We start from the raw sequence: 12,955 nt of genomic DNA, 5'->3' as shown, positions 1-12,955 counted from the left end.
GATCGCCGATCAGACTTGAATCGCATCTTCTGTCGGAGCGAGGAGGATCGGTTACGACATCGCGGAATAATCCTCTTTCTTCTCATTCTCATTTCGGCAACCGACTTACGCGAAACTTTTTCCGACTCGAAAGCAACACCGCGCTTCCAGTGACTGCGCGAAATTTTTCCGACGAGGCTATCTTTTCTTAGATGTGAAAAGGTCGAATTGAGCGACCGGACGTGCGAAAATCCCGACCAGGAACGAAGGCCATTGACTCGACACCAAACATCCCCAGCCCTTTTCGTCGGTCCCTGACATGACCGTCACTGTTTTGGCGACGCCCACCACCACCACCACCACCACCACTACAGCTAAGACGAAGCGTCGTGGACCATTACTGGCTATCGATATGGCTACGTCCCAGGCGCAGGCGCGTCCTGCGGCGCCTGGAAGAGGCGGGGGCAGACGATCGAGTCGGCGGCTGAGTAAACAGGATAAAGGCGAGGAGAATGCGACTGCGACTGCGAATGGTACAAGTGCTGGGGAGAAGAAGCGGAAGTTAGGTGAGTCGCTTCGCTTTTTTTCATTGTGTTGAGATTTTTCGGGTTGATGGGGTGGGTAGCTTCGATGGATTGCGATTCTGGCCAAGGTTTACTGGATGATTTGGTCGGGACGTGCTAATTCTTCTTTTCCTGTGTAGTACCTGTTGATGAGGAAGAAGACGATGGTTTCCAATTTACGCGCATCGCGACAAAGAAGCCCAAACCGTCGACGGAAAAAGTTCAACCTGCACTTTTGCCGGCAATCTCGCATCTGAATACAGCGCCGCAGCCATCTCCGAGAAGGGGTCGACCACCGAAGAAGAAGGTGGTGGAGGAGAAGGTGGAGCCTGCTGCGGTTGCGATGGAGACTACTATGGAGACCACGAAAACGAGACGAAAAACGAAGCAGAGCGAGGGAATGAGCAAGAGGACAACACGGGGAGCCGCGAAGGCGAAGGAGACCCAGCCTGAGCCTGAACCCGAGCCTCAACCGGATCCGGAGCAAGAACCGGAGTCGCAACCTCCAGCCCAGGCGCAGCCCGAGCCACAGCCAGAACGCGCAAAACGCTCGACGCGAAAACGAGATCAGTGGGAAACGGTTCCCTTGGAGAAGAAGCGGAGGAAAGGCCGACCTAGTAACTCCAGGAAGGAGGAACAGCAGAAACAACAACAGCAGCAGCTGACGCCGCAGCCGGAACCAGAGCCTCAACAACACCCACGACGAGCGTCGCTTCGCAATGGGTATGTGTCTCCAGAGCCGCCGCAGGCTGGCACGGCCACGATTTCATTGCCGTTGGCCGACACGCCGGTCATACAGAGGAATCGGGAGATGCGAGGGAAGAAGTCCGTGAAGGGGAACAACCGCCGGAGTAGTCTGGGGATGCGAGGGCGGCGAGCGAGCTCGCTGATCGACTCTGGGGCGTCCAACGGTGGGTTTTATTGATCCGCAGGTGATTCCATGGCACGAATGGCTGACGGAGATAATTCAGCGTTACCACATAAGAAGGTCAACACGGCGGATTTCTATAAGCATATTGCCGCAGACCTAACGGAGCCGCGCCGAATGCGGCAGCTTTTGATCTGGTGTGGTACTCGAGCCATAGGCGACAAGCCTTCTGGGTCGCGCTCAGAGGATGAGAGCGCTCGGCTAGCGGGTAAGTGCACCTTTCCTGGGATTGCGATGCACATGCTAAGACAACCTAGCACGTGTTATACAGGAGGAACTACTCAAGGACTTTGAGTCGAACTCCACACTCTCTAATTGGTTCGAACGGGAAGAGCTGGATCCTCCCGCGGTGGTGGTCAAGAAGGAGAACCCGAAGAACATCCAGAATGCGGACAAGATCAAGGAATTGGAGGAATTAATACAGAGGTACGTCTCGCTTTGGGGCTCTGTGTTGGCCAGACTGCTGACGATTGACAATAGGCTACAAAAAGAGCGGCATGCTCTCAATGCTCTGTTACGACCGCCGGATATTCCCCGTATCAAAAAACAGCCGCTCGAGACAGATCCCAGCCAATCTTCACAACTATCATCATCCAAACCTGCCGAGCTGATCGATTTATCGGTACTACACCCGTCTCAGCAGAGAATATATGCCCAGATCGACCCGGAGACGGTCAAACAACAAGAACAACCACCTCAACCACAACCATCACAGTCGACGGACGGCGAACCCATGGACACCGACCCGCCATCAGCAGCAGCAACAACAGCAACAACCTCCGCAACAGATACCTTCCTCCCTCCAATGTCCCCCACCACCATCTCCACCCGCCTCTCCCGCGTAACCAGCACCCTCGCCCCGACACTCGACTCCCTCGCCGCCGGCATCCACAACCTCGAACTCTACCGCTCGACCTCGGACGCCGTCTCCTCCCAGGTCCTGCGTATCTGCGCCGAGCGCCTGGAAGCCCGCGACGCCCGCAACAGCATCCGCCGCTCGGCCAGCACCGACTCGGTGGCCGACCACAAGGACCTCAGTCTCCGGCCCCGACCCAAGGAAGACCTAGGCGTGATACTGGGGGCATTGAGCCGGGTAGAACGACGAGCGTGATATGTATGGTTGCGTACGATACGAGGGAGTGGAATTGCAAATATTCTGCGGGCATTTCTAAGGGGAGTTTCACTTTCTAGCCCGATTTTTCTCTTTCTCGCTTCTGGTAAATTTGAATCCTAATACCAATACCTTTACATGCTGCTGCTGCTGCTGCTGTTGTTATGGGCTGGACCTGGTGTAAGCCCTTTTTTTCCTTCAGTTGTCTGTCTTTGATTTCTCGGGTTCGTTTGGCGGGCATTGGGGTTCGTCTGGTTTTTTCTGCGGGTGTCGGGATATGATGGATTTGATGGGTTGCGCTGGGTTGATTCGATTTGAAGCACTAGCACTAGCACTAGCAATGGAGTTTGGGGAGTGAAGTGTGTTGATACAGGTCGGTTCTGGGGTTTGTTTGATACGTGGTGGGTGGGCAGACCGAATCGAATGGGCCATACCTAGACCTACTCAGCTCTATTTCCCCGGATTACTATTCCTACTAGTAAATTCGATAGAGGAGTCGAATCCGTGGATGCAGGTATGCTCAAACAAGCAAGAGGTACTCCGTACAAGTAACCACTATATCCAACATCCATGCCATTGCTAGCTGAGAAGTGCCCTTCCCGCCAGAAAAAACAATATGTGTATTCCCCGCACGCCAAAACCTGGGGTGCTGTACAGTACAAGCAGCGCAGTTCCTTGCTGGGACCTCACCTCTCTTGCTACACTGGACTGACCACTACATACAAACAGCCTTCCATCACGATCATGCTCCAAGTCAAAAAACGAATTCTCCAGCAGCAGGCATAGACAACTGGAGTCTCCAGCAAAGAAACCAGTCCAAGGGACGGGGGTCATCGTCGCTAGTCCCGGCCTATCCTACCTGTACCATAACGCCGGTCCGGCACTGCACCTTGCAGTGCAGTCGCTAGCTTTCCTTCCAATGCAGTCGCTATCCTTCCCGTGCAAACCGCGACGACGACATGCGTCATCATGCATGCATGACGCCGGAAATCCCGCAGTTGGGTTGTTTTTTTTTCCTGCAAGGTACGGAGTGGATGGAGGAGATTGGAGTTACTGGATGCGATTTCTGATGTGATGGGGACGGATGGGCGGGCGCGTGTCACCGTGGATTGGTTGGCTTTTGTTCTACTGGTGCTTGGATGGGGAGCTGTTGTTTGGGTTAGAGGTTGGGAGATTAGGGGTTGGTATTGTTGTTGTTGTCGCTGTTGTGATTGTTGTTGTTGACACCCTACTGTATGAGCTTTGATCGGGGTGTTTCTGGAGGAAAGCGAGAGGGGGATTGGATAATGCTCTACTGAATACGAGAAAACTGGGTTGGGGCTGAAGGTTTCATGCGATGTCTGCTGTGATCACAGCGGGCTATCTATGAGATGAGATTGAAGAGGCTTAGACAATGTCCTGCGTTGCAGAGGTGAATGGGGCTGGCCTGGAGCACTTCTGTTGAGGTGAATCTAAGACATGGGCAGCTAGGATCCAGGAGAAGGTTTGCGACCTGTTCAGATGATTGAACTAGCTGATAGCTACGAAAGATCTAGAGGGGTTGATTCTGGCAGCTGGAAAATCTGGAAAGAGGATTCAAGACAAATCAATATGCTCTTGACTCCCTAGAGTTCACTAGGCTAAATGTCATGCGAACGGGGCATAGCTGAGGAGTCAATGGTGACGAATCGTAGAGTCATCGTTTGATTCGCCGTCATGGATGTCAAACTTACTTACCTCCCCTTATCGTACTGTGATTGTACAGGGGTTTTGGCTGTCTCTGCTTGGTGAATGTCTCGTCACACCGAGCTAGATAATCTCTGTCTCAGTATAAAGACTCACCTAGAACATATCTTGGACTATACATCGACCGACGGGCTGAAAGCTAATCCCTGCGCGCAGAATGCACACATCCCTGTTCCAGGCGCAATCATGATGGATTATACTCCCTCCAACGGCAAACTTGTTATGTCTCAGAGCGCCCTGAGAAGATAGCCAACGTCACCCAAATTACCCTGGCGACGGGATGGTGCGGATTTCGCCACTATCCCTCGCACTGGCAATCAGACACAAGCTACCTCCCTGCCTTCCCCACAGTGGCAGCAGCCAGCGCGCAGACCTTCATGACAGGAGACTTACATCCGCCGGCACGGCTGCATTGCCTCCCCGGTGTGACGCCTTTCGCTCTCATTCCGGTTTGCAGAATTAAAGACTGGTCCTTGCGCTCATGCAGGTGACACCGCCATCCTCGGCAGCACTGCGCAGCGTCGGACGGGAGGAAAGTCGATCCCGCTCTGGGTTGAACAAGCCCGGTCGCAGGAAGCTTGGGACTCTGGCGGGCGTGTAGGAAATGGTAAACAAAGACAGGCCTAATGGCTGCAACATAGATGTAAGTAAGCTCCTAGAGTCGATCTGTCAGTGTAGCATTAGATAGGCACACAGCGGACTTACCAGCCACCGTCCGAGCACACAGAAGATGAGACCAGGTTCGGCTGTGCGTGGTGTGACCTGGCGCCACGCAATCTACCAGATGCGAATACCCACTGACATCATGAAAAGGGGCGTCATACAAGCCAAGGGTGCTCGGAAGCAGCTCGATGCAGGTACGAGACAGTGAAGAATGGCAGAGGAGACCTGAGCTGATTCTTGTGATGGAGCGTCCTCTGTCGATTCTCCGATAGTGCGGTGGACTAAACAACAAAGAGGGGGCAGGCTATTGTCGACGTCGCTGGGATATGTTCTATATTTATTCTCGGGGTATCGAGAGGAATGTCAAGACCACACTGTAGCTGGGAGTGGGGCAATCTTCAATCATCCAGCCTAGCTCTGCGCACCCCAACAAGCGAGTAGTCAATCCTCAAGTGCCATTCGGGTTCCGACCGGGGATCGGCGAAATTATCGCCACGCCGACCGGTAAGCAAGCCTCAAGTAAGGAGTCGAGCCAGAGGCGTCTTTTTAGTTCCAACGTCGAAGCTTGTCTGCAGCCGGCGGATTGGTGTACGTAGGCAGGTGTAAACTTCCCTGGATGCAAGTAATATGAAAGAACAGAAGGATGGAAACAGACATCAAAAATCTTGTGGCATCTGTATCGGGAACTTTTGACCTCAAACAAAACCATCAAAGGTACTCGAAAATCGGGGCAGTGATGCGGTATGGCTGAATCCGGTGAGCCGCTAAAAGTAGGTATTGTAGATCCCCTGACTGAACCGTGCAGTGGCACTTGTGGAGGGAGTGCAAAATCCAATACGGAGATGTGATTAGCCCCAGGATTCAGGACCCATTCTGATTGATGATCAGGGGGTGGAGGGAGGAGGGGTCAAGGATACTCCATGACAGCAAGGGAGGTCCAACCATCCATAGCTGGCTGCATGGCGAATATCTTGCGGATCGTCCACTGCTTGAACGCGCGTTTTACCCCACACTCCTGCTTTCGCCAGTCAGAGGTGCATGATAATTCCCCTATACCACTTAGACCTGCGGTGCAATGAGCTCGGAGAAAGCTTACCCTTGAAATCTAACCACAATTAGTATATGTGTACGGAGTGCTGTACTATGTGGGTAGTTCTAGTACATGTTAGTGGAGGATCTAGGTTCGTGGCAATGCTTGAGAACAAGTTGTAGAAGATGACAATTGGAAAGAGAAGAATTCAATGGACGAGAGAGAACTTGAAGAGAAAGTGACTGGGGTTGAGATTGAAGTCTACAGGGACCTCCCAATCCCGTTCAGGAAGCCGCCCACCGCTCCTTCAAATTTTCCTCCATTTCCACCAACCTCGACCTCAACTTCAACTTCAACTTAACCGCTTCACTCCATCATCCCCAGATCAACTCTCCCCTGTTCTTTCTGTCCGACTCGTCGTCGCATCGAGCCTCGCCATGTGATAAATTCGAAAGAGGTCTGCAGAAGCTTCGTCATCTGCCATGGATCCGCTCCCCCCCCTCTCCTTGAGTCCCTACTGGAGCCGCTGCCGAGATCCTGCACTACGATATGATGTGATACTCGACCGAGATGGTCGAATGCGGCCCCAATTGTAAGCTCAATATCCATCCATCCATCATCTGTCAACGATTTAAAAATCCGACCAGCTGACGTGGAAGATGGTCGGGAATGGCTCAATGCACACTCCTCCCGCATCAAGAACCACGGGCTACTTGTCCAGACCGACCATGGGTCCGATGATGTCCCTGAATGACTTGTTGACGGTCCGGTTCGGGCACTAGAAGAAGTAGACGAACGTCGTTGATCTTTAGTTGCGGATGGGAGGATCCTCTTTCCGGACCCAGCAACGGGCCCACATCCCCGGGGGTTTCCAGTTTTGCCTCTCGACCTATTCAGGAGTGCCAGATAATACAAATAGATGTGAAACCAGAACCCACCGCGCGCATACATCAACATACCTCTCGATCGACTCAGCCCCATCAATCAGCTTTCATACTTTCCCCAAGAGGTTCCAGAAGGCTGCACCGTGGATCCAGGCGCGTCTGTCCGTGGGGACCCGAAGAATCGACCACAAACTAGTGGACAGTCTGCCTAGTCTCTACGCGACTCAGACGAAACAGTAGAAACCATTTACTCATGCAGATTCTTGGATGCACGGCTGTCTGTGAAAGCAGCCAAAACTCAACGCAGGCCGAAGAAAACGCTGTCGTCATCGTTAGAACAGGAGTCTCCGGACTTGTGAGACAATAGCCCTTTTAATGAGCTGTCTTGGGCTCCTTCAGTCAATTCCCCTCGACGCCGTACATCTGAAGCCGTCTTAGCCAATGTGACTCCTTTATGAGCCACAGTGGTACCGTATCGCGGAGCCCGTGGAACCAGTTCCGTCAATGAATGTGGTCGCGTCCCAGATAGTAGCAAGACGGCGCGGCCCTGCTGATAGATGCCTGAGCGCAGCTGCTGTAGTCCTTCGGGGTTGGGTGTCACCCTTTTTTGATTTCCTGTGATTGTCTGAACCTCTTGACATGCCCTTCGCTTCTTGGATCCGGTTGGTTCCAAGCTATCGGACTTTAGGGTTATGGGGCTGCACCAGGCCTGGAGCTGGGACTCTCCCTAGCGCAGCTAAAGAGACTTTCCTTGAATATGTCTCTTCTTTTTGCTCGACTTATTCTGAATCATTTTTGCCTGGCCCGGAAGTCGCTGATCCATTGGTCCGGGACTGTCATGACCTGCAGCGATAATCGATGCAACGATTCATCAGCGTGGCGATGATGCTCCGCAGCTGAAGCTACTGTTGATACAAAACTTTTCCTTCCCCTTTCTCTGGCATCTTTTGTCCAGACGTCAAACCCCCAGATTGCAAGAGAGTATCCTGAGTCATTCTACTTCCCACGGCCTTAAAGTCCTTAAATCCTGCTACACAGGGCTAAGGACAGATCGCGCACATCCCATTTCTTCATATGATATTCAGTGTGGTTTGAGCTCCGTGATTGGTCCTCCCTTCCTTTATCCGGAGCTCACATATCCCAAGATTCGGCTGCTTTCGTCCATCAGAAGATCGGACTGTCTCTGGCACTTGCCGTCCCCACCACCTTCGATTATAATACCCTCGAGCTTCATCGAAGCCACGGCTAGTACAGTGCAAGCTCTTATCTATCTTTCCACCCCTCCCCCTTTCTATCTTCGCCTGCCTCCTCTTCCACCCTGCAGCAGGCTCAGATTTTTTCTGGAGGAGTCCTTCAGGCCAGCACTACCAATCGGGGCATGCGTCCGTGACGTGCCTTCATTCCTTACGGCGGGCCCTTCATCCCTTCCAACCGACCTACCGTCGCGACCGCTCTCTGCTTTTTGAGGTGGCTTGAATCGCGAAGCCTTGCAGTCACCATCTCGTCCTGTCTATGCCCGCCTCATTCCTTCACCTTGGCATAATTCTGCGAGGTGAGTTTCAGTTCGTAGTTAAGCCCGATCAATGATGTAACGCGCAGATCTGACATGGTTGCCAGGCTACTGAATATAGCTACGATTTGCTGACCACGGAGCTGTGCCTTCGAGGGGCTACAAGATCAGATATCGCCCTCAGAACTAGAAATAGTGCATCTCGCAAAAAAGGTCTGTGTGGAGAGTACGGAGCACAGAAATCAACAAGTGGAATACTTCGGAAGTACTAAAAGAAATCCCAGCAGGGTGACACAGAAAGTACTAGAAATTCCGCTTTTTCAAAAGGAACTCTGTCCAGTCACGTAAATCACACGGGAATGGCTGGTGGTTACTTTGATCTTCCTATTTCCTCTTCAAGGCCTCGAAGCCTTACCGATCTGTCCGGGAGGACAGGCAGATCCTCGCAAGGGCCGCGTATATCCTCTCTCTCGATCCCCAATGAGAGGCTTCAAGAGAGTGCAGCGGACCCTAGCGGAGCCCAGGGTAGATTCCGGAATGCTAGAAACCCCAAGAACGCGAATCGCGTCAAATTTACTGTCAGCGAAGCTGGCCTTGGCGACAGTACTTTGGGATCGACGTCAGAGACCCGGCTTGATGGAAGGGGTTCATCATTGCCTCAAAGACCGTTACCCACAGCTCGCATTCCAGTCGCCGACAAGGTCACTGCCAACCCCCAATCAGTGCCCTTGATCGATATCAGTCCTGGCTCACCAGTCGGTGTCACGGGCCTAACTATCCACTCAAGGGCTAGCTCGCCGGAGATTTATGGTGATGATGAAGTCAGAAATGAGAAGGGGAGAGCTATCCACTCTGCGCAAGAGAGGGCCCGGCGATTGGCCACCTTACTCAGTCGTTCTCCTAATTCTCCTAGGCCAAGCCGTCGGAGCAGTCTGCCGTCATCCATAGACTCGACTCCCTCCGAGGTGGTGCTGCCCGCTGAGCTTGGAGATGAAATTCCCATGATCAGCCTGACTGAGAAAAATTTCGAAGACTATTCAGACGACGATGAAGTTGGCCCTCTGAACGGTCGACACTCCACGCGTTCTTCTGAAGCTCACAAACTAGTGCAACAAATGACTCTAAAGGATTTCAACTTTTTGACCCGGCTTCAAGCCCCGTCTCCAGGGTTTCGCTCTGGACAGGTTACTCCCCTCGAAGACAGGGATTCCGAAAACTATGTCGAACGGCCATCTCAATATCGGAGTGGGATTCTCTCATCTCTGCTGAAGCTTCAAGAGCACTCGGATGGCCACTACTCTATCGGACGTCATGGACGTTCTCGCCGGAGTAGTGCCGGGGAAATCAGTGGCAGAGGGCTGTCTCCTGATCCAAGTTGGAAGTCCCAGCGTCCGAGGAAATGGTACGAAAAATCGCCGAGCCAGTCTAGTCTTTCTCTAGCTGGTTCCACCGCCAAAAATTCATCAAGCTCCCCTATCGCGATGCTCAAGCGCTCACGGAGCAGTGGTGCGATACCAGGCGCGCCTAAGCGAACGGGCAAGCCACAGCTTGAGGACGAGATCCGGATTACAGTTCATATTGCCGAACTTCTCTCGCGGCAACGGTATTGTATTCGTCTCTGTCGGGCTCTGATGAAGTATGGGGCACCAACGCATAGGTTAGAGGAGTATATGAGGATGACGGCACGGGTCTTGGAAATCGACGGCCAGTTTCTCTATTTCCCGGGATGCATGATCATCTCCTTTGACGACGCTGCCACCCATACGACGGAGGTGAAAGTGGTGCGGGCGCCTCAGGGTGTTGACTTGGGCAAGTTGTCCGATGTACACCTGATCTATAAGGAGGTGATCCACGACGTGATCGGGGTGGAGGAAGCTATTCAACGGCTGGATGAGATTATGAGAATGAAGAACAAATACCCTGTCTGGCTTCTGATTCTGTTGCATGGCTGTGCTAGCGCCTGCGTTGGCCCCTTTGCATTCAGTGCCCGACCCATCGATATGCCGATCGCGTTTCTGCTTGGATGCCTCTTGGGGACCCTGCAACTTGTGCTATCTCCACGATCAAACCTCTATCAAAACGTTTTCGAGATATCGGCTGCTGTTCTGACTTCATTTCTGGCACGAGCTTTTGGCAGTATTCGCCACGGAGATGGACGACTGTTCTGCTTCTCGGCTCTGGCCCAGTCATCAATTGCGTTGATTCTACCAGGCTATATGGTACTGTGTGCCAGTCTGGAGCTGCAGTCCCGCAGTATTGTGGCAGGCTCTGTCCGGATGGTGTATGCCATTATCTACTCTTTATTTCTTGGGTTCGGTATCACAATCGGCACTGCGGTGTACGGTCTCCTCGACGCCGATGCTTCCTCCGAATACACCTGCCCGCCAAGTCCCATCACCAACGAGTATGTGGGACGCTTTCCCTTCGTTATCCTGTTCACGTTCTGTCTCGCTGTGATCAACCAAGCGAAGTGGCGACAAATGCCGATGATGCTGGCCATCGCATTCACGGGGTTCGTGACCACCTACTTTGGCACCAAGCGATTCTCCACCAGCACCCAAGTGTCCAATGCTCTGGGAGCGTTTGTGGTCGGTGTGATGGGGAATCTCTACAGTCGACTGCGACATGGCTTTGCAGCAGCTGCGATGCTACCTGCCATTTTTGTGTTGGTACCGTCGGGCCTCGCAGCCAGCGGTTCTCTGATCTCTGGGATTGCCGCAGCGGAACAGATCACGACGGTGCCGTCTCCATACTCACCAGTGTCCAACGGAACACAAGGTTTCGTTGATGCTGCCCAGAATATGACCAAGCCTGAGTATGACACCCAGTCCCACGGAATCGTTCTGGACATCGGGTATGGTATGATCCAGGTGGCAGTAGGCTTCACCGTCGGTCTGTTTTTGGCTGCTTTGGTCGTCTACCCACTGGGCAAAAAGCGAAGCGGGCTCTTCAGTTTCTAGAAGACTTGCCAAGTTGGCGACATGCAATTTATACAGCACTCTTTCGCACCTATATACGTGAAGCGTACCTTTTTTTTCTGTTTTTTTGTTTTCGTTTTTCGTTTTTTTTTTTTTTTTTTTTTTTTTTTTTTTTTTTTTTTTTTGTTGTCTAGCATTACCGTCACGAAGCGAGTCTGTCGAGTTGTTTCAGCGTGAAATGTTTGGAGTGATCTCTTGCTTGATTCCAGCTATACAGTGTTGGCTCGACCGCCCTCTCTTTTCTCCAAACCCTGTAGTTTCCTATTCTGTTGTTCTTGAGATTCTTGCATCTGTCGATAACCTCACTCTCTTTTCCTTTCTTTTTTCTTTCTTCCTGCAGTCTGTGTCTGTGATCCACTCTGGGTAGTACTTTAGCAATGATGAGATTATATGCTAGCTGTGGTCATCGATTTTGATCCCAACTATAGTAGGTGTTTTGTTAGATCGAAGCCGATTTTGTCGAACGTCTTCGCTCCTGCGCTGGCCTCTCCTTCCTTGTCCCAAGTTCCGTGTCCAGTCTCCATAGAACCGACAAGATATCCCCTGCTGGGATACTTAAAACGACAGGCCACAGACATTATATACAGCTAGAACTGCCCTCCCCTGGCCCTGTATAGGTAAACCAGCGGCCTCCCTAGTACCCCATCAACCCAACATGCATAAGTATCCCGGCGTGCAACGGGAGATAAAGTCGCTCCTGCCATCCGGATGAGGGGGAGGGGGTGGCGCAACGCTCCTTCACCTCTTCCTCCCTCCTCCTTCCCTTGGACTGCTCAAGTAGGGAAGGAAGGACGGTCTACCCTGTGACGTCAGCAAGCACTCGCACCACAGACCCCTGAGGAGTAGTACTGTACTGTACAGTCCACCTCACCGTGTAGAGTACAGCACACAGTCCAGTTCAGTTCACATGACCTTGGACCCCCCAACCCGGTGTGTATCTCTTTCTCGCGGGGCTCTCTCTCTCTCTCTCTCTCTCTCTATCCTCTGTCGATCAGGGAAAGACAAAACAGGAGTCGAATACTGCATGCCTCCTGCCAAAGAGGAAAGAAAGAGAGGGTGCAGTGCCGCCCAGTGCCCAGTGCCCAGAACAAATGTATGTACTGTACATATGTACAGTCCTCCGTGCATCCAGCCCACGCCCACGCCGCATGGCATCCAGGAACCTTGAGCCCGCATGAGCATACTGGACACCTGAGGAGGTACCTAGCTACCTAGCTGCCTAGCTAGCTGCCTACCATCCATCCACCTCGGGCTGTACGTACTATCAATACCCAAAAGCAAGGGCTCGGGGTCGGGGACTCGGTCAATGCACCCAACAACCCCGAAGCAAAAAGAAACCCAGAAACGAAAAGAAAAGAAAAGAAAAGCAATAGGATAAACAGAGTATGCGATACCAGGTACGGTACCTTACTCCTCGGTGTCACCAAGTATGATTAAGGCAGACGAGCATCCGTAGAAAAGTTGTGCCTCGGCGAGGTACATCCCAAGTCGGCTGGCTGGCTGGCTGGCTGGCTGGCTGGCTGGTTCGCGAGAGGCTAGAAAGATGGGGCAGTTTGAGTAGGAAGATCCTGGACCCGGTCTTCT

At 52.5% G+C, this 12,955-nt stretch overlaps 3 protein-coding genes across 3 annotated transcripts; 2 read left to right on the top strand and 1 right to left on the bottom strand.

The window, feature by feature from the left end:
• Nucleotides 1-121: 121 nt before the first annotated feature.
• BO86DRAFT_124809 (Mis12-Mtw1 family protein) lies at nt 122-2,680 on the top strand. The gene is made up of 5 exons (XM_025666051.1): nt 122-545; nt 683-1,453; nt 1,514-1,678; nt 1,728-1,896; nt 1,951-2,680. The coding sequence occupies exons 1-5, from the start codon at nt 299-301 to the stop codon at nt 2,579-2,581; spliced, it is 1,983 nt and encodes a 660-aa protein (XP_025526504.1). The 5' UTR covers nt 122-298; the 3' UTR covers nt 2,582-2,680.
• Nucleotides 2,681-6,301: 3,621 nt separating this feature from the next.
• Nucleotides 6,302-7,251, bottom strand: BO86DRAFT_124713 (uncharacterized protein). The gene has a single exon (XM_025666050.1). The coding sequence runs from the start codon at nt 6,978-6,980 to the stop codon at nt 6,366-6,368; it is 615 nt and encodes a 204-aa protein (XP_025526503.1). The 5' UTR covers nt 6,981-7,251; the 3' UTR covers nt 6,302-6,365.
• A 1,501-nt stretch (nt 7,252-8,752) lies between these two features.
• Nucleotides 8,753-11,353, top strand: BO86DRAFT_448977 (threonine/serine exporter family protein; the record flags this gene model as incomplete). Its single annotated transcript, XM_025676677.1, has 2 exons — nt 8,753-11,233; nt 11,264-11,353. The coding sequence occupies 2 exons, from the start codon at nt 8,753-8,755 to the stop codon at nt 11,351-11,353; spliced, it is 2,571 nt and encodes an 856-aa protein (XP_025526502.1).
• Nucleotides 11,354-12,955: the final 1,602 nt, after the last annotated feature.

This window comes from Aspergillus japonicus (assembly GCF_003184785.1).
Source record: "Aspergillus japonicus CBS 114.51 unplaced genomic scaffold BO86scaffold_33, whole genome shotgun sequence".
NCBI lineage: Eukaryota > Fungi > Ascomycota > Eurotiomycetes > Eurotiales > Aspergillaceae > Aspergillus > Aspergillus japonicus.
The sequence above is the reverse complement of the archived record's forward strand: the minus strand, read 5'-3'. Positions and strand labels throughout refer to the sequence as shown.